The 24,928-nt window shown below is 40.6% G+C and overlaps 1 protein-coding gene across 8 annotated transcripts in view; it reads right to left on the bottom strand.

Annotated features, from left to right (window-relative positions):
• The window catches only part of KDM2B (lysine demethylase 2B), a 114,905-nt gene that overhangs the window by 31,835 nt on the left and 58,142 nt on the right, over window positions 1-24,928 (bottom strand). For all 8 annotated transcript variants that reach the window (XM_075178178.1, XM_075178187.1, XM_075178197.1 and 5 more), the window contains 3 exons: window positions 21,048-21,163; window positions 18,906-19,029; window positions 13,615-14,069 (listed from right to left, as the gene is read on the bottom strand). In XM_075178178.1, the coding sequence (XP_075034279.1) occupies window positions 13,615-14,069; window positions 18,906-19,029; window positions 21,048-21,163 (695 nt within the window). The remainder of the gene's footprint in view (window positions 1-13,614; window positions 14,070-18,905; window positions 19,030-21,047; window positions 21,164-24,928) is intronic.

Here is a 24,928-nt window from a genome sequence, read left to right as displayed (position 1 = left end):
GCTGCTAGTAAGATTGCATGTAAATCAACCATTTATCGGATCATCAAGAACTTCAAGGAGAGGCTCAATAGTTGTGAAGGAGGCTTCAGGGTGCCCAAGAACCTCCAGCAAGCGCCAGGACCGTCTCCTAAAGTTGATTCAGCTGCGGGATCGGGGCACCACAAGTGCAGAGGTTGCTCTGGAATGGCAGCAGGCAGGTGTGAGGTCATCTGCTCGCACAGTGAGGTGAAGAATTTTGAAGGATGGTCTGGTGTCAGGAAGACCTGCAAAAAAGTCATTTCTCTCCAGGAAAAACATCAGGGACAGACTGATATTCTGCAAAAGGTGCAGGGATTGGACTGCCGAGGACTGGGGTAAAGTCATTTTCTCTTGTGAACCCCCTTTCAGATTGTTTGGGGCATCTGGAAAAACGCTTGTCCGGAGAAGGAAAGGTGAGCGCTACCATCAGTCCTGTGTCATGCTAACAGTAAAGCATCCAGAGTCCATTCATGAGTGGGGTTGCTTCTCAGCCAAGGGAGTGGGTTCACTCACAAGTTTGCCTAAAAACACAGCCATGAATAAAGAATAGTACCAAAACATCCTTCCTCCCAACCATCCAAGAACAGTTTGGTGACGAACAATGCCTTTTCCAGCATGATGGAGCACCTTGCCATAAGGCAAAGCGATAACTAAGTGGCTCGGGGATCAAAACATTGAAATTTTGGGTCCATGGCCAGGAAACTACCCCATACTTTAATCCCATTGAGAACTTGTGGTCAATCCTCAAGAGGTGGTTGGACAAATTCTGACAAACCATCAGTCAGTATGTGGCCCAGAAGATGATTGACAGCATGCCAGGGCAAACTGCAGAGGTCTTCAAAAAGAAGGGTCAACACTGCAAATATTGACGCTTTGCATAAACTTAATGTAATGGTCAATAAAAGCCTTTGACCCTTATGAAATGCTTGTAATTTTACTTCAGTATACCATAGCAACATTTTACAAAAAGGTCTAAAAACACTGAAGCAGCAAACTTTGTGAAAACCAATATTTGTGTCATTCTCAAAACTTTTGGCTATGAATATACAGACAACTGCGTTGACAAGAAGGTGTTTTAATTAATTTTGATTCAATGTTTCAGTTTACAACTTTCCTCAGGGACATTGTGCAGGCAAATACCCAATTCACAGAACATTTATAGTGAGTGAACTAACATCATAGTAGCGACTTTGTGATTCTGTTCTACGGGAGGACAGATCATGTGACAGGGATAGGAGGGGGCATGGTGACATCTTTGAGTCACCATAGCCACGACCCCAATATAAAATGCCTAAATTCACCACATTGAATAGCAGGGGCGGGGCTGACACAATTAAGCCCCGTCCCCCGATATTCAATGCCGTGAATTTCTGCATTTTTTTAGGATCCGGGAGGGTAGACTACTCTTCCGGGAGGACTCACCGAAATTCGGGAGCCTCCCTGAAATTCCGGGAGAGTAGGCAATTATGATTAAAATGCCTTATACCTGCTGGGGTATAGTTACAAAGATCTGTGCAGTGTGTGGCAGAGAAACACTTCTAGTCTGTATTACCTGAAGATAACTATCATGTCATCAGTAGAGAAACCAGGATGATGTAGCATGCAAAACGTGGGTGTAGTAACACTGTCGCTATAACAACCCAAAATATATACTTCTTAATAAATATTGTGCATACATTTAAAGATTAAAAACAATAATGCAAATAAAGTGTAAACAAACATGTAATTCCTACATACAGTGTTAGAAAATATGTGACAATAAAATCTACACATTAACGCTAGAGCACCTGGTATTCCAAAGTGAGCTCCCATCCAAGTACTAACCAGGCCCAATCCTGCTTAGCTTCCCAAGATCTGACATTGTTGGGCTGGTTCAGGGTGGTGTGGCTGGTACAAGAACACAGAATTGGATAATAACAATATTGGTTGTACCAAAAAAATTACAGTACTGATAAAATAGTGTGACAGCATACCATAGGACCTGAAGTAACATATTACTCAATATCTGATGAGTTAATGAATTACACAAAATCTACAGAATATAACTAGAAAATTAACCAGCAACATTATCACGTATACATTGTATGTAGATCTATAGAAACCATAAAAGCACTTTCTGAGCAACTCAAAATCTACCATGATAACCGACCAACTCTATTTATTAGTATACTGTAGAGTGAAACATAAAAGCCTAATCTAGCAACTATACCTATGTCAACATCTGTGTAACCCACATTAGATAAATGTTCCTCATAATGTTGTTTACAAATGGGTACCAAACATTAATAACAATAAGGCTCATGATTAAAATATATATATATATATATATATATATATATATATATATATATATATATATATATATATATATATATATATATATATATATACACACACACACACACACATACGCACACACATACATACACACATATATATACACAGACACATATACCATCTATACATACATACACACATGGCATTCTTTGCATTTATTAGTTACAATCAGTGTTAAACTCAGAGTGTAAATAGCCAATGAGTAGAGGGTGAATCATTTCACAGAAATAACCAATGTGATACAAAATATATACATTTTCCCTTTCGTCTAATATGAAGCATACAATTTTCCACTCATGTGACCTTTACCCTTACTACTGTAACAGTTAGTGTTCATGTTAAGTTATGCAAATACTTCCTCCTCCCAGGTCATATGGCTACAATATAATGACAACTGAAATTCAGCAAGCATTGTAATTGACATTGCTTCTACTCTGATAACACTGCAAGGAAAAACATTTATGCTCTGTACATTAAATTCCTATTTTTTGTTTTTATGGAACGACAGATAATGTTCTAATGATAATCTTACAATAGAATACCTGGAAATGACAGTTTAAACTATATCTGAAGATATCCAGTTTAGAACGGTGTTTTCCAGTATTTGGATAAAGAGGGACACATAGGTTACAAGTATGTATTCACAGGGTGAATATGATTCTTTATTTTTTTTAAAAAAAGTCATGCAATAGGTTGATGGGGATGGTACGTGTCCCCTCACAAAATTTGAGATCTTCCTCTTGCACAAGAGCTTCTAAAGCACTGCTTTAGAAGTAATGCCATTCAGTTTTTTACAAAGTAAAATACATATATGGATTAGACACACGCCACTTACAATGCAATAAACAAAAATTCTAATCTGTGATTTTCATGCAAGGTTGACAACCTGGCATTGGTTTAGCAAAATGTCACAAACCATCGAAGCACAAGTTTTTAAGAATGATTTAAAAAGTGACCATGCACCTCTTACATCAGAATCCAGCTCTGTAAAACTAAATGTTCACAAAATGTATTGGATTAAAAAATTGCTAGAAAGATGCAAACGTGGTCTCAAATTGCTTCTATTATACTACATACAAGGAGCTGACAGGGAAACCACCTAGAGCTTCATGACCAAATTGACGCAATGAGCTTTGCTAGAACACAATTTCCTATCATTCAAATGTCATTAGACTGGGTTTGGAGACTGTTGTGTGCCAGTAGTTGGGATAAAATGTCAAGAATACTTCATAACCGACCAACAAAGGGTCAATATTAAGGGATGAAGGTAAAAAAAAATTCTCTTTTCTGCCATCGGGGGACACTGCGAGACCTTGGGCTATAATAGTGGGTACAGGAGTCTTGTCACTTTAACAACTTGTTGATTTGCAGTCTCCTCCCCTACTATGCCCCTCCTCCACTACAGCCTCTTCAGTTTTTGTTAACTAACTAAGGAGTTAGGTGACTTCAGTCGTCTAACTACGGCGCACACAACTGGGCACTTTAATGTAATGGAAGAATATTTGGCGGCCATATTGTTAATTGAGCTTGGGGAGGTGGCAGACGGATAGTTCCTTTTCTCCACCCACTAAGCACTTTCTGCCACGAACTGGAGCTCCGGCGGACATTTTTTAGGGCAGAGATATGCAGGGACACTGCTAAATCTAAACGGTCGATTCTATCTCTCCTCTCTGAGTTTTCTAGCTTCCTAGACCAGTGAGAGAGGGTAGTATGTTTGCCATTGTGATTTGTATCTCATAACTTTCACATACAGCACGTTTATAGAGTGTTTTGAAAGAGATTTCCTAGTTCATCATCATAATTTATTTATATAGCACCAACATATTCCGTAGCGCTTTACAATTGGGGACAAACATCGTAAACTAATAAACAAACTGGGTAAAACAGACAAAAGAGGTGAGAAGGCCCTGCTCACAAGCTTACAATCTATTGGACAATGTGAGTTTGACACATGAGGTTAAGTCTACATTTGCAGTCAGCCCAGCCAGACTGCAAAGGTATAAGTGACTCGTAAGCTAAATGATCCTGTCACACAACAATGGTGGTCAAGGGGTAGTTATATAACAGGTGGTAATAGGGTAATGTAGTGAGGTTAAGAGGGTGGTTGAGGAATATTATAAGCTTGTCTGAAGAGGTGGGTTTTCAGAGCACGCTTGAAAGCCTGTAGACTAGAGGAGAGTCTTATTGTGCGAGGGAGAGAATTCCATAGAGTGGGTGCAGCCCGGAAAAAGTCCTGTAATCGGAAATGGGAGGATGTAATGAGGGTGGATGAGAGACGCAGATCTTGTGCAGAACGGAGTTGCCGAGTTGGGAGATATTTTGTGACAAGAGAGGATATGTATGTTGGTGCAGCTTTGTTGATGGCCTTGTAGGTTAGTAAGAGCATTTTATATTGGATTTGGTAGAAAACAGGCAACCAGTGTAGAGACATACAGAGTGATGCAACAGAGGAATAATGATTTGCAAGGAAAATCAATCTTGCCGCAGCGTGCAAAATATATTGTAGGGGTTCGAGTCTGTTTTTGGGAAGGCCAGTAAGACGGGAATTGCAATAGTCAATGCGGGACATAATAAGTGCATGAATTAAGGTTTTTGCAGTGTCTTGTGCGAGATATGTGCGAATTCTGGAAATGTTTTTTAGATGTATGTAACATGATTTAGAAATAGAGTCAATGTGGGGCACAAAAGATAGGTGTGAGTCAAGGATTACACCTAGGCAGCAAGCTTGTGGGGTGGGATTTATGGTCATGTTATCAACAGAGATAGAAATGTCAGGTATGCTCTTGTTGGTGGGTGGGAATATGATTAACTCTGTTTTAGAAAGATTAAGTTTGAGTTGACGAGAGGACATCCAAGACGAAATAGCAGAAAGACAGTCAGTTACACGGGACAACACAGATGTCGAGAGATCAGGAGTAGATACATTTTGGTATCATCCGCATAGAGATGATACTGAAATCCAAAGGAACTTATTAGATTTCCAAGAGAAGCGGTTTAGATAGAGAACAGCAGAGGACCTAGCACTGAGCCTTGCGGTACTCCAACTGATAAAGGAAGCGGAGCAGATGTGGCCCCAGAGAAATTAACAGTGAAAGAGCGATTAGAAAGGTAGGATGAGAACCAGGATAGAACAGTGTCTTGAAGCCCTAGGTATTGCAGCGTTTGTATGAGAAGAGAGTGGTCAACGGTGTAAAATGCAGCAGAGATCAAGGAGGATTAGGAGAGAGTAATGGCGTTTCATTTTAGCAGTGATCAGATCATTGACAACCTTAGTCAATGCAGTCTCTGGAGTGTTGAGAATGAAAGCCAGACTGAAGAGGATCCAACAGTTTGTTTGTGGAAAGGAAGCGCTTGAGGCGAGTGTAGGCAAGTCTCTCTAGAAGCTTGGAGGGGCACGGCAGCTGAGAGATGGGACGGTAATTTGAGAAAGAGTTTGGGTCGAAATTTTGTTTTTTTTAGAATAGAAGTAATCACTGCATGCTTGTATAGTGACAGAAAGATGCCAGTAGAGAGTGAGAGATTACAGATTTTAGTTAGAGGTGAGATGAGCACAGGAGACAGGGATCTACCAATTTGCGAGGGAATAGGATCAAGAGGACAGGAGGTAGAGTAGGAGGATAAGAAGAGAGTAGAAAGTTCCTCTTCATTTGTGGGGTCAAATGAAGAGAGGGTGTCAGAGGTTGGTGGGAAGGAATTGAACCAATTGCTTGTCGAGGAAGAGGATACCATTTCTAGTCTGATCTTATCAATCTTGTCCTTGAAATAGGAAGCAAGGTCCTGGGCACTGATAGTGGACGGAGGGTTTGGGGTGGGAGGATTGAGAAGAGCTTTAAATGTCTTAAAAAGGCGTTTGGGGTTGGAAGCCTGAGCATAGATAAGAGATTGGAAGTATGTTTGTTTTGCAGTGTCCAGAGCATTTCGATAGGAGCAGTAGATAGAAGTAAATGTGAAGAAGTCATTAGAGGTGCGAGTTTTACGCCAATGACGTTCTGCTTTACGGGAAAGTTAATGAAAATTTTCCGTTGCTGTAGTGTGCCACGGCTGACATCGAAGTCGACGTGTAGTATGTAGTGTCGCTGGAGCCACGTGATCAATGGCTGTTGCTAAGGTTTGGTGAAAATGAGGTACTGCCATCTCAGGGGAGGAGAATGTAGAGATAGGGAAGAGAAGGTGTTGGAGAGAGGTGGAAAATTGTTGAATATTAATAGAATTAAGATTTCTGCGGGTATGAGGAGGCTTGGTAGAGTTAGACAGTAGAGAGTTTAGAGCAGTGGGGGTGAGCGTGTAGCTGATAAGGTGATGATCCGAGAGGGGGAAGGGTGTGTTAATATAGTTAGAAAGTTAGCATAGTCTAGAGCAGTGGTTCCCAAACTGTGTGCCTAGGCTCCCTGGGGTGCCTTGGAGATCTCACAGGGGTGCCTCGGCCAGGGCCCAGTGGTAAGCAAGGCGGGGGGCTACTTGGTAATTATTTTGGCTTAGGGGTGCCTTGAAAATTTTTTGGAGAGCCTAAGGGTGCCTTGAACTGAAAAAGTTTGGAATCCACTGGTCTAGAGAAAACAAGATCAAGGCAATGGCCATCCTGATGAGTAGATGAGTCACTCCACTGCGAGAGGTCAAGTGAGGAGGTTAGAGAGAGTAGTTTGGAAGCAGCCTTGGAAGGTGTGTTGTTAATGGGGATGTTGAAATCACCCAGGATGAGGGTGGGGATGTCTGAAGATAAGAAGTGAGAGCCATGCAGAGAAATCCTCAATAAATTGTTGGTGTGCTCCAGGGGGACGATATATCACAGCAACACTTAGAGAATGGATTAAAAATGCGAATAGCATGTACTTCAAAAGATGTGAACGTGAGTGATGGGACATTTGGTAGAACTGTGAACGTGCACTGTGGGGAGAGTAGTAGTCCAACCCCACCTCCTTGTCTGCCTTCAGGTCTGGAGGTGTGGGTGAGTTGGAGGCCACCATATGAAAGTGCTGCAGGTGAGGCAGTGTCTGATTGCATGAGCCATGTTTTAGTTATTGCCAGAAGGTTTAGGTTTTTTGAGAGGAAGAGATCATGAATGGAGGCAAGTTTGTTACAAACAGAGCGTGCATTCCAAAGGGCACATTTAAAGGACTTTGGAAGAGAGGGGAGGCAGGTGATGTATTTGAGGCTTGCTATAGAGCGGTAGTGTTCTGATGTATGTGTGTGTGAGGAGTGTGGGGGACCTGGATTAGGTAATATATCACCGGCTAATAGAAGCAGAGAGAGAGAGAAAGATAGGCAAGGGGATTGTAAGATGTGTGACCTTTTATTTTCTGGTGACAGGTGGAGGCTTTACTTGTTAGAGATAATAAATAGGACAACAGTTCATGGGTGTTAACTAGAGGTGAGTGTAGTAATGAAGGTGCAATGTGGACAAATGTTTGTGTTGGTGAAGGGGTGAAAGATGACACAGTCCTAAAAACAATGCCATGAAAAGAGACCAAGAAGAGCAATTTGTTAAACATTGTGATGAGAGTAAAAGCAAAAAATGTAAGGAGTTTTTAAAGAATTACCTCTTTGCAGTGTACCGTATAGATAGACAAGTATTGCAGAAATAGACTTTGCAGATATAGCTTATTGCTGCGGAGTAATCCAATGTAGTCCAATGTTTGTCCAACTGTGTTGTCTAACTGTGCATTTTCGTCCACTTTGTGAGAAAATCCCACATGTCTAACCCCACATACGTCACCCCATAGACTGAAGCTAAGATGTAGTCAGGCTAATTTATAAACACACTACAGCTGTGCTAATTGGTCAGCTAATCAAAGGAAAAGAAAACATTAGATGAATAGGCTAGAGAAGGCCAGATACCTATCATAAATTAGGCATCAATAAAAGACGGGGTCAGAGACTAGGTACCTCAGCAGCCAGCAGATATTAAAACTACTTAATTGCTTATTAAAAGTCCCAATTTCAGGAGAGAAGGCGGGGGTTCTACTTCAACCTCTTTCTAGTACCAAAGCCATATGCTACCTTCCGGCCAACTCTGAATCTTCGGTTACCAAATAAGCATCTAAAGATTCAGAAATTTTGAATGGAATCTCTGCGATCAGTTATTGCCAGAATAGAGCAGGGGGAATTCCTTGCCTCGATAGACATCAAGGATGACTATCTGCATGTCCCGATATGGAAGGAAGGAACACCAGTGTCTGCTCCGGTTTGCGGTGGGGAGATCCCATTTCCAGTTCAGAGCCCTCCCGTTCAGCCTGGCAACCGCTCCCCAGGTAATCACCAAGATCATGGCGGGACTTTTACGACAGAAGGAAATAACTATTGTCCCCTATCTGGACGACCTTCTACTGAAGGCTCCGTTTGCATTGCTCCTATCTCAACACATTCAGATTGCAATGCAGTTTCTTCAGGCTCACAGTTGGGTACTGAATGTTCCCAAGTCTTCGCTAACTCCAGCACAGCAGATGCGTTTCTGGGATCTCATGTTCAACACACAGAAGGTCCCTTCTGGCGAGGAAGTATCTATCCTCAGTTGCAGTACTTTATGCGCAGTTCCATTCACGCCCCCTTCAGAGGGAAATCCTTCTGAAATGGTCAGGATCTCAAAATCATCTGGACAGACAGTTCATTCACCTGTCCACTCAGACTTGTGCATCTCTAGCTTGGTGGTTATCCAGGAACAACCTGGAAAAAGGACAGTCTCTACAGTCCTGGACATGGACCCGGGTCACGACAGATGCAAGTCTGGTAGGATGGGGAGGCGTTTCAGGGCCTCTGGTTCTCCCAATAAGCCTTGCTTCCGATAAACATTCTGGAGCTTAGAGAAGTTTACTTGACTCTAACAAGAGCGCAAGGAAACCCCTACAGATTCAATCGGTCAATGCCACCACAGTAACCTACATAAAGCACCAGGGCGGCAGTCGCAGCCCGGCTGCCATGCGAGAGGTGACACGAATATTATCATGGGCAGAGCAGCATATTCCCATAATTGTGGCAAATTACATTCCGGGGGTGGAAAATTGTGAGGCAGATTTTCTCAGCAGACAAACTGTCCATCCAGACGAATGGGCTCTAGAACAAGCAAGTTTTAACCCTTGTGGTGGAACGCTCGGGAGTACCGTACATTGATCTGATGGCGTCCAGATTAAACCATCAGCACCCGGTATAGGGGTCAAAGGCACGAGACCCACAAGCGAGGTTCACGGATGCCATGTCGGCCCCATGGCAGTTCCAAATGGTATACATATTTCCTCCGATTCCTATGTTACCTCGGGTCCTCAAGAAACTCAAGAGAGCGGGTTCCTGCAATCGTGATAGCCCCGTATTGGCCACGCAGAGCGTGGTTCACAGATCTTCTGGGACTGGCAGCAGCCCCTCCCTTCAGGCTCCCCATGCGACCAGATCTTCTAGTTCAAGGTTTAGATCGTCTGGCTTTGACGGCGTGGCTGTATCCTTAAGGATAGAGGGTTCTCTCAGGAGGTCGTTTCCACCGTGATCAAAACTAGAAAGGCTTCGTCTGCAGCCATTTATCATAGGGTCTGGAGGACTTGTATTCAGTGGTGTGAGACTCAAAAATTTCACACTTCAACATTTGTTCTCCTCCACCGGTTAGCCTTCTTACAAGTAGGGCTACAAAAGGGTCTTCGTTTAGGATCTGCAAAGGCACAGATATCAGCGCTTTATTTTCAGCGTAAGATTGCAACCTATAGAGACATTCAAGTTTTTCTTCAAGGAGTTCTTCATGTCCAACCTCCTTTCTGTCACCCAGTGGAGCCCTGGGTTCTCAATTTGGTGCTTAATGCACTGGCCAAGCCACCATTTGAACCATTACACTCGGCGGGCTTACGTCATCTTACTTGGAAGACAGCATTTCTCTTGGCCCTAATGTCATCTCACAGGGTGTCGGAATTAGGAGCGCTTTGCTGCAATTCTCCTTTCCTCATTTTCCATGTGGACAGGGCGGTACTTTGGACCAAGCCTGGTTTCTGCCCGAAGGTGGTTTCCAGATTCCATTTAAATCAGGAAATTTGTTGTTCCAGCGTTCTATCCTCCCCAGTCCTCAAGAGAAATCCTTGGGGCTGCTGGACGTGGTACGGGTACTTCAGTGGACCGCACGGACCCTGTTAGAAAAACCAGGGACCTCTTTGTCCTTTGTGAGGTGAATAAGAGGGGGTGGCCTGCGTCAAAACAGTCTGTTGTTCGCTGGATTACCTCTACTATTCGAGGGGTGTACATAGGGACTTCTCAGCCCGTCCAGCCCAATTTAAAAGCACATTCTACAAGAACGGTAGGAACTTCTTGGGCGGCGCGCCTCGGAGCGTTGGCGGAACAGTTGTGTAGGGCAGCGACGTGGTCTTCTGTCCACACTGTCACAAAGTTTTACAGATTTCAAGGCTTTGAAACGGCTGATGCAAGCTTTGGCCGTAGAATTCTACGTGCAGCAGTGCCATAGCAATCCCACCCTTGAGAAAGCTTTGGTATTTCCCCAAGGTCTCGCAGTGTCCCCCAATGGCAAGAGAGAGAAAATAAGATTTTTACTCACCGTAAAATCCATTTCTGACTCCATTGGGGGACACTTCGCACCCTCCCTTGCTCTGTATATAGTTCTGTGTGTGAAGGTTATTTGTTTGATGGTAACCCTGTGGGTTCTCTACTTTTCCTCTCACTCTTGGTAAGTCAAAATGAAGAGGCTGTAGTAGAGGAGGGGCATAGTAGGGGAGGAGACTGCAAATCAACAAGTTTTTAAAATGACAAGACTCCTGGACCCACTACTATACCCCAAGGTCTCGCAGTGTCCCCCAATGGAGTCAGAGAAATGGATTTTACGGTGAGTAACAATCTTATTATTTACCTACCTACTATGAAGGTGTTATACACCTCAAAAAATATTCCTAATTGGAAAATATGCATAAATTAGATCAAGCACCTGACCCAACCAAACCACACCAATTTCCCATGAGTTCACACTCCATTCAGATACTTCATGTCTATTTTAGCCTTCGATAATCAGTAATGTCCTAGAAACATTAAGGGGTATATTTACTATGCAGCGGTTGCATAGAACCACCGATTCCCAGCGCTTTCATATCACTTTCTTCAAACGGCAATTTTATTAAAGACAAAACCCGATGGGCTTGGTCTGTAATAAAAGTGCCCTTTTAAAAAATGACTTCAAAGCGCCGGGAATCAGAGCTTCAGTAAATATACCCCTAAGGCTGTTTGGAGGTATGGAGGCAACACGTCTGCTTGCAGAAATCCCCATTTAGTAGCATTGACATAGTATCTTCTAAATAGTCCCTTAATCTTCTCCTAGAACTCGCCTGTCAAACGTATTCATGTCTGACAACCCTTTCACAATACAATTACCTGGGGCCGTCTCATAGTGGTAAGGCACGGGTATGTTAATATTAGAGGTAGGCTGGACAGCCAGAGGAACAAAAATATAAAAGATTAGACAAAGGGTGGTAGATACAACTCCCAAGGTTGGCAGATAGTTTAGATCAAGGTATCATAAAACTACATCTAGCATATGCCTTCGGACCCTCAAGTAAACTCAACTGAGTAAAAAAAGTTTGATGTCACAGTATCCACAGTAGAGGTGCAACTATACAAGTCGCTGATATTCACAGTAAAAATCAATGATATCTGGTAATTATGCTGCAGGCACAGTGAAGCAAAGAGGGATTTTGCCCTAGACAGTTGGACATCTAACTCTAAATGTGGTCCATGGCTTTACGTAAATCAATGTTATCTGGCAATGACCTGGCATGCAAAACATTGTCACTGTTGTTAGGCTCCAATTGCTAGCAGCTTTTTTTCTCCACATGTCAAAATCTATATTCAGAAGCCAAAAATTTGCTCATAAATATAAACTCAAAGTCTACAATTTTTGTCCCAGAAGTAGCCAACAATGTTGTTATAATCTTTATAAGGCAGGGCAAACAATTTTTAGATGTGGAAAGTAATATAGCAGTATTTAACTAAAGAAGGACAGAGCTGTCCATCCAAAAGATACTTTGCCCCAGCCTGTGATTGTCACCTCAGCACACCTCATACCCAGCCTGCAGCCCACACCCCATCACATATCGTATGTGATTCATAATATCTTACAGGAAAGCTAAGACCAGAGTCCCAAAGCACAGCGTTATAACATGTCGGCTGTTGCAGCAGCCAGGACCATGCTCCTTTATTACTAGTATCCCAGTGACAACCCAACCAGGGTTTCAGGTAGAAGAGACGCCAGAGCTGCCCTTCCTGCTGTAATAGTACAGCATGTTCTTAAGTTGTGCTAGTGGAAACCAAAGCAGCAAAAAACAGGTCTATTTGCTTTTCGCCGACACGCTGGAAAGGGAGCAGTTATTCAAAGCTTTATTTCTTCTGAAAGATGAGCACAAAAAGGAAGACATGCTCTAGACACCCAAATTGCTCTCAATGTTATTTTGTATTTCTAGGACTGGATACTAACTAAACAAAATACACACAAATTTATAAAAGGCAAACTAACACTATACAATTTTAAACCTAAGAAGCAAAATAATCCAACCACACATACACACAACATAAAGTAGTCAACGTAAGCATGTTTGTGTGCAAATATTACCGTCAAACTCACATGTTAATCGATTAACCAGTGATGGCATCAATCATGCATTTAAACAGAGAAAACCTTTTTTCTGCAAAGAAGAGTACGGTTTACATAGCTTTTATTCTCTCCTTTGTAGAACTAATAAAAGCTTTAAAGAGCTACTAAAGCCTATAATTGATAAATATATATATATATATATATATATATATATATATATATATATATATATATATATATATATATATATTTTATCATCAATCAATGGCAGAGTATAACTAAGCTGGATAATATACAAGAAGTAACTGGAGTGTTTATACTTATAATTAAGTCCACCATGCTCTCCTTCACTCCTCCTCAGCAAGCAGGCAGAGTTTGCAGAAATGCACTGTGTAGACTGGTTGGTTATAACACAGGGCAGGTCTTACAGAATTAGATTTTTGACCTGTATGAGAACCCACCAGGACACTGTCCTATGGTCATGGGAGGAGCATCAGCTGTTTGTAAAGAAGTGGGACGTAATACTTTAATTTTAACAAAACTGCAATGGCATACCAGGGTAATAATACGGAGTAATGCATTTTAGGTCCTCCATAGCTCATATCTGAAACGCAATAATTTTAATGATTAGCCCTTTAATTGAAAATAAATAAAAAACTAATTAGCACATGCAACAATGACAATAAGCATTGCATACGAACCTTTATGTCCTCCAAAAGTGCATGTGGATTTTCAATTCCATCTGGGACACATTTTTTATTTTCAGGAAGAGATTCTAATTTCTCCACAAGAGCTTTCAAGCCCTTCAATTCAAACTCTGTGAGGTGTGTCCACCTGGAAGCCACCTCATTGGATGGAGATCCTGATGGGGTCTTAGGATAATCGCTCTGCACAATGGACTTTGAGCTTTCGTCTGAGTCATTGGACAAAGTCCTTTTTAGGTATTGCATCAATGTAGCTTTTTGCTTCTTTTCCACGGACTCTTTACCATCCGAATTGGTACTGTTGGGCGTTAAGGATTCGTCACCTGATAGTTTGGATACTTTTTCACCATTGTCCTCTTTCTCTTCCAGCATATGAGCATCACCTGACTCTTCCTCCATTTCCAGCCAAGAATCTGAAGACAAGCTATCTATACTGGGCTTTCTTGATGAATCTAGAACACACAAATAGAACATATGTTACTTACTGGACCTATGCCATTGTTTTCACTGTGCAAGTAATAAATACAGTGTAACAGCACACTCTATCCCAAGATACTTCATGATGAAGTGCCATTGCTTTAAAGCTGCACTACCACCCACTCAATACATTTCATTACACCTTCTTGTCCTAGCCAGAGCTCTTGGTGTTCCATGTAAATCAGAATTAGCCACTTTAAAATGATGATGGATGGAAAACCCGCTTTGTTGTATTTAACCCTTTTAACAAGATCTATCACTTATGTTATACTGTTTTAGTCATTGAACATGTTCTACATGGTTGTCCTTTGAGTATGAAAATAAAGAGATTTAAATAAATAAGATAATTTTCACCATCTACAAATTTATATATATATATATATATATATATATATATATATATATATATATATATATATATATATTATAACAGCTAAAAAAAAACAAAGCAAAACATTTTTTTAAAACAAAATAGAAATGATGATGGAAAGAGAAGAGGGTGAGTAGGAGGACTAATCACAAGCTGCAAACAAGAGATTTCAGTTAGGGCTGAAGAATATCAGAGCAGCCTAGCTCTGGCTATTGTAAGTAGAAAGGTAGTAACATATATTTTGGAGACATCTCAAGATGGCAGCTCTAAGGCTCGGCATCATACCGATCAGTCATAAATAACAAGCACAAAAGTTATTTTATTTCATCCTAAAAAAGAACATATAACAAATTCATTCTTCAAAAATAATGTCTTCTACTGAAATGAAATTAAAAGAATTGTCCTTTTAAATCATTTGTAAGTCTACTTGCTGTTTCTAGATTCACTATGCAGTTGGCAAGCAACTGGTAAATTAAAATGTTTACTGTTGTCATAACAATCTGGAGTTGGATGAAGACTCACCAATAGCTGTAGGAACACACAAAGAGGTCAAGATTCTAAATCTTACTTCTTAAAAGTTAACAAAATCAGCAGATGTATACACAAATTAACTATTGTTTGAGGAAGAGAGACATGCTGACAAGTCCTTTAAAGAGTATGTCTACCTGAAAGTGATGCAGCGCTTGTGCTCGCTCTACAACTTGCTGTTTGAAAGAAAGCACAAGAAGGCACAGTTTTCAGCAATTTCAGGGGTATAGCCCAATCCATGTACTAAAGAGGCCTGGATGTCACTGTAGACTAAACTGCAACTTGCTTCTACATAGCAAGGTACAGAAAGAAAACGAACACTAGAACTAGGGCTCTCATATATTTTAAATAGATACACACACCTCATGATACACGTTTGCAAGTTCAGTGGTGCAAATAGCACAGGAGAAAGGGGATATGGTGAGAGGAATCATCCTTAACCAATCATTTGACAAAAGAACAAGGACACATATGAAGCCAACCTAAAGTACTATACAGCCCTGCATGCTTGTTTCCAACAATGACTGGTTCTGGTGGTTCTGTATGGTTGTGGGTGCCTTTTACTGCCATAGTTTGGGTGTAGTCATTTACTTAGAGAGCAAGGTCAAATTTAATTGAACTACTTACCGTATATACTCGAGTATAAGTCGACCCGAATATAAGCCGAGGCACTTAATTTTACCACAAAAAACTTGGAAAACTTATAGACTCGAGTATAAGCCTAGGGTGGGAAATGCAGCAGCTACTGGTAAGTTTCAAAAATAAAAACAGTGCTGGATATCGTTAACACTGGGCTCCCAATAATACAAACGTGAGGTTGTAAATGAATATATCAAAATTTATTGTTATTAAACATCAATAAAATTTTATAAGTACATAATATATACCCATATCCTAATAAATTGTACACAAATGGTTAAACTAAATCCTCTGCACTTGGTATCAAGCCTAATAGGTGAACACAGATATAAATAACATTCACTAAAGACAACTCAGATCATTAATATATAAATCAATGAGACAGTCTGTGGATACTAAATACATGTGCCAGTTAAGTTTATTCGCCTTTAGAAGGTGATGAGCAGTTACTCCTAAGTGTTCAGAACAGTACAGTAATTTAGGCTTTAGTAATGCAAAAGATGCTGCACATACACTAAATAGAATTTGATATAATAGCTCAGATAAAGATAAGTTTGATTTGGTTTGCTGGAAGAAACATTTTAACAGAACAATACAATTTGCTTTGTGTGATTTAACCCTTATTAAACTTGAAGTTTGGGATGTTTTTAGACTTTTCAATGATTTCACAGTTATGCAAAAGAATCTTCAGACACTTATTAATAGGTGACAAAAAATTAAAATATTGGACTTTATAAAACTGCTGCAAATAATTGCAGTGGACAAGTCAGGGTACTCACATGTGTGTCTGACCAGCGGGGCTAGATGGAAATGTCCCGGTCTTTAGCTTTGACTGACAGGCTCCTTTTCATTTAACTTTATTGTTCCATGTGCAATGAACACACAAAAACGGGCTACAATAAAATGGTGGCTGACAGTGATCCACAGAGGCTGCAGATGCCTGCAGATGAGCGGGGGAGACTGGAAAACGGAGACCAGGTAAGTGGGACTCGAGTATAAGCCGAGGGGGGCTTTTTTCAGCACAAAAAATGTTCTGAAAAACTCGGCTTATACACGAGTATATACGGTAATGATACTGAGTGATTATCTACACCCGATGTTACAGCATTTCTTTCCTGACAGAAGGGGTGTTTTCCAGAATGACAATGCCCCTCACCCACAATGCACGTTTGGTCACCCAGTCATAGCCTTCTCAATCACCAGATCTGAATCAAACATTCATAGGACAATCTGGAACGATGGATGTAGTGTTTTCTACCACAAATAACCAGCCATCAATTTACTTGTAGAAAAATAGTGCTGCATCAGTCATGCAAAATTTCAGTCATTGGTAGACTCAATGTCATAGCATATAATGGCCGCAAGTGGTGGCCCAAGGCAGTATTAAGTGACTTCATATTGGCATTTCCATTTTTTCTCTACTCTGTATATTCACACTATATGGGCAAAAGTATTCGGATGCTTGACCATTACACCAAAAGGAACTGAAATGACATTGTATTCAAATACAAAACTTCCACTCTTCTTGGAAGGCTTTCCACAAGATGTTGGAGTGTTTCTGTGGGAATATGTGCCCATTCATTCTGTAAAGCATTTAGGAGGTCAGGCACTGATGTTGGACGAGAAGGCCTGGTTCGCAATCATCGTTCCAGTTGATCTCAAAGGTGTTCGATTGGGTTAAGGTCAGGGCTCTGTGCAGGCCAGTCAAGTTCTTCCACACCAAACCATGTATTTGCAGTCCTTGCTTTGTGCACTGGAGGCACAGTCATGTCGGAATAAAAAAGGGCCTTCCCCACCTGTCTCTCCTCGCACCCCCCTCCACTCTCTAAACCAGTGGTCCAAGTGGAAATTTAGAAGTAGTGGTTTGAAAATTTAGATGTGGTGGTATGAAAAATGTAAGGGAAATGTAAGTGAATGGAATATGAGTGTTACAATGAAGGCAGTAGGAGAAGTGGCGGTATGGCATACCACCATATACACCCTCACTTCGACCACTGCTCTAAACCTCAACCTCCCGTCATACAAAAGGTTAAAACCCCAGATCACTAGATGACAGTTCCTCATCTCAACCACACACTTGCTTATCCATTATTAAGATGCGAACCATAAAAGGAAATATAACTACTATTTTATTGTGTTCGCTTGTTAAATTTAACTATTTTGCCACTGGACTATTTGAATGTTCCTTATGTAATGTGTTGTGTTGTTCTATTTCTCTACATTCGGAAAATAAAAAGTTAAAGAAAAAAGAAAGAAAAGGCCCTTCCCCAAATTGTTAACAGAAAGTTGGAAGCATAGTATTTTCCAAAATAACTTGGTATGCTGAAGCCTTAAGATTGCCATTCACTGGAGATAAGCAGCCTAGCCCACACCCTGGAAAAACAGCCCCATACCATTAGCCCTCCTCCACTAATCTTCACAGTTGGCATAATGCAGTCAGGCAGGTAATGTTCTCCCAGCATCTGCCAAACCCAGACTCTCCCATCTGACTCCAAACAAAGAACCGTAATTCGTCACTCTACAGAACACGTTTTCACTGCTCCAGTCCACTGTCTGTGTGCTTTTCACCACTTCATCCAACGCTTAGCATTAGTTTTGGCGATATGAGGCTTGCATGCAGCTGCAGGGCCACGGAAACCCATTCCATTAAGCTCCTGCCACAGTTTATGTGCTTACATTAATGCCAGTGGAAGTTGGGAGCTTTTCAGCTATTGAATCAGGAAATCGTCGGCGACTTTTACACACCATGCACCTTAGCACAGTTGACGCCGCTCTGTGATTTTACGTGGTCTTCTGCTTCGTGGCTGAGTTGCTGTTGCTCGTAAACGCTTCCACTTTCTAATAATATCACTCACATTTGACTGTGGAATATCCGGTAGGGATAAAATTTCACAAACCGTATCACAGTACTACGCTCACAGTCACTGAGGTCTTCAGAACGACCCATTTTATATCACAAATGTTTGCAAATGGAGACTGCATTGCTAGGTGCTTGATTTTATACTTCTGGCAATGGGTCTGATTGAAACACCTCAATTCAATAACAGGTGTTGTCAAATACTTTCATCCATATAGTGTATATATATTTTACACATAATTACCGCTGACTTACTGCTGTCATCTGTAGGGAGCGACTGTGTTGAAAATTGCATGAAAGGGTATTTCACTTATGTGTTATTATCAAAAAAAATGATTTATAGATGACCTCTGATAACACTGGCAGACTGTCCTGAATTTTGGTAATAATTTAACTTCTTAGATGCAGTACACTTACCAAATAGCATTGACTCCTGAAACTCCTTGTTGAGGTGACAACGCTTGGTTAAGGTGCAAACATATCTCTCCAGGACATACCAGCACATCTCATAATAGAAAGGATAGCGGAACTTGGCATGCACCTTAAAAGAAAGATCATGGGTAAGCTTCAGACATTACCAAAGCACCAATTCACAATAGCAGAGTCAGCCACCCAAGCTCTCAAAACTCCCACAGATTTCATGGCATTTGATCATTTGTATTACTAATCACCTACAAACAAGGTAGTAACATATATGCAGTCCTTTCCATGTATTTGGGTATTATGTCACACTTAGTAAAATATGTCAATGACTTAACAACTTTCACAAGCATCCACAAATTTTGACTTCAACCAAGTCTGGGCTCCTTGGCAATTTGCATAACGTTCGTTCCCCTCTGGCCCTTAAAAGACTTCCTTATGACCCATGTGCGGCGATCAGGACTCCGCCCCTGTTCCGCCATCTCCTCTCCCCTAACATTTACATTTTATCTTCTTCTCGATCACACTCCTGCTTCAGCATCTGTGGGCTCCCCCCCCCCTTTTTTCCCTTCTAACTCTCCTTCACCCCTCCCCCCCATTCTACCGTATTATAGATTTGTATATTTAAACAACAGCAAAAAAAAAAAGAAAATATGGTCAATTTAAGTTTCAAGTTGTCAAAGAACGCCTATGTTGGATTTTACTACAATGTTAGTGTCTTTCTATGTACACATTGTAAATGTTTTACCTCATATTGCACACGGTTTTTTTTGTTTTTTTTTATTGACTGACCATCCAAAGTAAAGAATTTAAACAAAAAAAAAAAAATGTTGACTATGGGGGGCATATTCAATTAGCTTCCGGGATCACGGCTACGCGTGCCTGCCTCCTTCCTGATACTGCTACACCGTAGATTTGCCTTCACACCCCATAGCGTTGCGAATGGAAATCTGTGAAGTGGCGGTACCGTAACTGCACTTTAAGTACGCGGCTGCACGATGCCGCGATCCCGGAAGCTAATTGAATATGCCCCTGAGACTTCAACCAAACAACTTTTTTATTGGTTAAACATTTTATAAAATGATACAAATGCAAAAAAGTATCTCTTAATGTATTTCTTTATGCACATAATCAAAAGTCTGTTACATTAAGATAAAATGCAATCAGAAAATTCATTAAGGCTTGGTGTATAGGTGCTGCACAGAAGCTTGCATAATTAATATCACATCTCTGTGGCATATTACTGTTCATGTTCTAAGCTGTTACACAGAGCACATCTATAGCAGTACATGTATTGCAGTTGTAATGAAAGCAATTCATGTGCAATGATAATTATCATATACTGTTTAAGAGCCACTCTCACTGATGTTGCTTTTCAGGTAATAGTAGTTTAGTTGGTCTTTCCTGTGTACTTGTACCCCTCCGATTAGTTTACTACCAACCACAGTGTACACATCTACACAGTAATTAAAGCAAAGAAAAACAAATGCATAGATATTTCTTTAAAAGTAAATGGAATACAATTTACAATGCAGGTTCTGAACGAAACATCTGCCATCAATAGGAGTACCTCCGGAGCCCTACAAACCACTTATCATTAAAATGTAAATACTTCTACTTTAAATGGAATGGAAAGTCTGATCTGGTTAAATGGGAACAGCTGTATTAAATTTAGGCCTATAAATTGTACTAAAGCCTTACTCTCAATAACCTTGTACTTTAGTCTCTATAGTTCAGAGGTCATAGTGACAGACTGTTATATTGTACTTGTGGTATAAATCACACATTACATAAACACTGAACAAGATAAGATATCAATGTAAAGAAAGGTCAAAGAAGGTTGTATTGATGCGGTTTTTTTTCAGTGGGCTTCAGGAAGCAGCAGATTAGTATGTACTGAGAAACAGAGAAAAAAAGCCTTAAGGAAATATGTATACAGGACACCATTGAAGTCACTTTGATTTTATATACTATGCATGTTTTCATTTTTACATTCAGCTATACATCTAAAAATGAAAATGATCAAGTAGCGCATGAGAACATAATTAATATTTAGATAGGTAGTAAACTGGCATGCAAATTCAAAGTAAAATACAGCATTCAAATAGCTGTAGTCAGTAAGAACTACAGTGATCTTACCCTTGTTCTGTCTTCAATTTCATATACACGAAGTTGCATGGGAATATTAAAGCTGTGCAGTATGTTGCCACCAAACACGAGCGAGTCTGCTGGAGTGTACACAGCATGAATCCATCCTAAAATCAGAAAGTAACCAGCTGTGAGAAGGTCTGTAGACGCAGATAGAATGTGGCTTCAGAGTAAAGGTGGCCTGCGGCAGGACAAAGCCGGCGGCTTCCAGCAACTTGACAAGTGGAGAGCTGCACATTGTGCTCCGTTACAGAGGTTATTGCTTTATTACCTCTCTCCCTCCTTTTCAATCTATCCTCATTCAGCACTGCAGATAGAAATCATTTTTTCTGCATGATATGTAATGCAGGGAGGCTGCCTCTCAACAGCTAACCAGCAGGAAGAAAACAGGCGGACTCTCAGTCCAGTAAGAATGAAAGGATTCACTCTCCCAACCCCCTACCGGAGGGGAAAAATACACACTTGAGCCATTAAACATGGTCTGAGCTATGTGTGCTCCAAGGAAGCAATTCCAGGGCAGTTCAAAGGGAAAGGAAGTTTAAAAAAAAAATCCAGTGAGAAGGGCTTAGAAGATTTCATCAGACACAATGCATGAAGGACAGGCTAAACACAGGCAGATCAGTCAGAGCTCTGCCATTAGGTATAATCAGAGCAAAAACTGTAAATGTCATTTTTAATCAGTATCTGCAGCAGCATTTTCATTGTAGCAGAAATGAGAATTCTGTTTGCCATAAAATAAATTACAAAAACAAAAAAGGAAATTTCCAAGGTTAGCTGGATTTTAAAATTAAACAATCAATCAGTTTCATAAAAAGTACAACTTTATCAGGTATAGGAAAAAATCATACCACGTTTGCGTTTTGTAGACACAAATCATTTTTAAGGCAACAAGATATGTTAGACATCAACTATGGGGATAGAGTGGTGTGAACTGCATTAACAGAAGACATGTTTTTTCCTTCTATAACAATCGGTTAGACTGCTGGATAGAAGAATGGTTGCATGCAGCATCTTATAGCTATAATACCAAATATTATCACCAGTCTGCCTTTAAAGAACTTTTTTTATGTATATTACTAATGTGCAAACATGCCAAGTAACAACACTTTTTCTCTGAAACTACAAATAATAAATCTCTGTAGAGTATGTTGGCAATAACTAAGTGTTAAGAAAAAAAAATGCAAGAGGGATGAAAGGAGAGTTCTAAAGAAATTTAAAAGTTACTGTAGAGTGAAATTTAATGAGTTATAGCAGAAATGAGTTTTTCTGACTTGGCATCCGGCATTGTTCCCAAAGGCTGCAATTGCCCAATGACGCTCTCCTCTCTGGTATGAAGGTGGCTTGTTTTAAAACATATTGCAGTGTTGTTAACCATCCTCACCAGTGAGCTTAACATTTGCATGAATAATTAGTCCAAGGCAGGGTCATCAGCAACACTGCGGTGTGTCTGAAATGGGCAAAAGGTAGCAGGACAGGGGAGTACATTGTGGGACTGATATACTCTCCAGGGGACCTGCTAAATTGAAGGAATGGGCGGTGCCAGACCTCACATAAGTAAAACTATGTATTCCAAAAGTAAATTTTAAGTCTTGGGAGTAGTTATTTTTTTAACGCAGGGAGTTTTCATGGGTGTCATGAAGGTCAGCTCCATCAAGTTTCCAACAGGACGAGTGCTGCCCACATTTCTAGGGAAGTCATGTGACAACACTAAGATATCCAGATGGCAGTCATAGGACTGTGCAGGAAATTACATGTACCACGTCTCTCCTACCTGACAGTTATAATAAATGCACATAAACTGGGGGCTAGATTTACTAAGCTGCGGGTTTGAAAAAGTGGGGATGTTGCCTATAGCAACCAATCAGATTCTAGCTGTCATTTTGTAGAAAGTACTAAATAAATGAAAGCTAGAATCTGATTGGTTGCTATAGGCAACATCCCCACTTTTTCAAACCCGCAGCTTAGTAAATATACCCCTGGGTCTAATAGAAGCAACTGTTCTGTTTCTATTAAATGCAACATAAAAGGGATATATTAATGTATGGGATAATGCACCCCTACTATAGAATGCAAGTGTCTAAGTATATAAAATCACTGAGACCACAATCCGAGTGCTTTTACACAGGTTATGGAACACCTTGGTAAATTAGGATACTCCTTATAATATATCCAAAAGTGGGGTTGTCCGTAAATGGAGGTCTCCAGTCCCAACTAGGACAAACTGTAAGAAGGGGGCTCGACAACATATTTTAAAGGGAAAGGCACTGCGCATTCCCGCAAACAAAGAAAAAAAAAAACTAGTCCAACTAACACCCTTCATATGATCATCATTATTTATTTATGTAGCACCAGCATATTTTGCAAAGCTTTACAATTGGGAACAAACACAGTAATAAAACAATACTGGGCAATACAGACACAGAGGTAAGGAGGTAAGAGGGCCTTGCTCGCAAGCTTACAATCTATGGGACAATGAGAGTTTGACACCTGAGGTTAAGTGCTACATATTGCATATCGGTCCAGAATGCATAGGTAAAAAGTGCTTTGTGGGCTATATGATCCAGTCCCACAATAATGTTGGTCACGAGGTCAGAGTGTTGATGTCTTCTATGAACTGTATAAAGAGTGGTAATAAAGTAACCTAGGGAGCTAAAGGGTGGTTGAGGAATTTTAAAAGCTTGCCTGAAGAGGTGGGTTTTCAGAGAACGCTTGAAGACCAGAGAAAAGTCTTATTGTGAGAGGGAGGGCATTCCACAAAGTGGGTGCAACCAGAAAAAAGTCCTGTAAAAAGAATGGGAGCGGGTAATGAGTGTAGATGAGAGACGCAGATCTTGTGCAGAACAGAGGTGTCGAGTTGGGAGATATTTTCAGGAGGTACCGTATTTCCCCATGTATAAGACACACCTTAATTTTGGGGCCCAAAATTTGAAAAAAAATGTATTACATAAAGGTTATTGAACTGAAGTTTTATTCATCATAAAACTACTCATCACTGTCAAAACTCTCATCCATTAGCTTGTCCTCATCTGTGTTTGATGACAAATTGCTGTCTTCATATATTTTCCTCATCCTCAGTTCCATCTATGGCATTTGAAATGACACACATCTTAAATGACTTGACAACGATCTCAATCCTGATAATATCCCAGGATCTTTTCACCTAAAAACTTCTCCTATAGTTGTTTTTTTCACTCTTCCTGCTGGTGTCAAATTGTTTCCAGAAGCCTTCATCCATTGGTTCCATTCGTCTCTCATGGTAGCTTTGAAGGGTTTGTTAATGCTGACATCAAGTGGTTGAAGCTGGGATGTCAAGCCTCGAGGTATGACAACAAGTTTTGTTTTTTGCTCTGCAGCAATCTTCTTTGTGTTTGGTGTTGTGTGCCCTGAACTGATCAAGCACCAATAGGGCAGGTTTACATAAGAGCCCACCTGGTCTCCTGCTCCAAATTTTCTCAAACCAGATCTTCATTCCATCCTGATCCATTAAACCCTTGTCATGAATATGGATAATCACTCCTCGAGGAATGACTTCTTTTGGCATTGTTTTGCGTTTGAAAATCAGCATAGGAGGCAGCTTGGTTCCGTCAACAAGCTAGAACAACTGTATAATGGCTCTTTTCATGTCCACTTGTCTTCGCAATTACAGTTTTCACCCCCTTCTTATCAACAGTTCTGTTACTTGGGACATTAAATTGAAGGCGGACTTTGTCCATATTTGCAATCTGTCCCAACTGAGACCGATGTGTTTTCCAACATTGAGTGACAAAACGATGAAATGCAAGGACCTTCTGCTCATAGCTTTCAGGCATCTCTTTTGGGCAAGTCTGGTGCGTGTACGCATGCTTAGTCTATTCCGTTTCATGAGCCTGAAG

Source organism: Mixophyes fleayi, chromosome 1 (genome assembly GCF_038048845.1).
Source record: "Mixophyes fleayi isolate aMixFle1 chromosome 1, aMixFle1.hap1, whole genome shotgun sequence".
Classification (NCBI taxonomy): Eukaryota; Metazoa; Chordata; class Amphibia; order Anura; family Limnodynastidae; genus Mixophyes; species Mixophyes fleayi.
The sequence above is the reverse complement of the archived record's forward strand: the minus strand, read 5'-3'. Positions and strand labels throughout refer to the sequence as shown.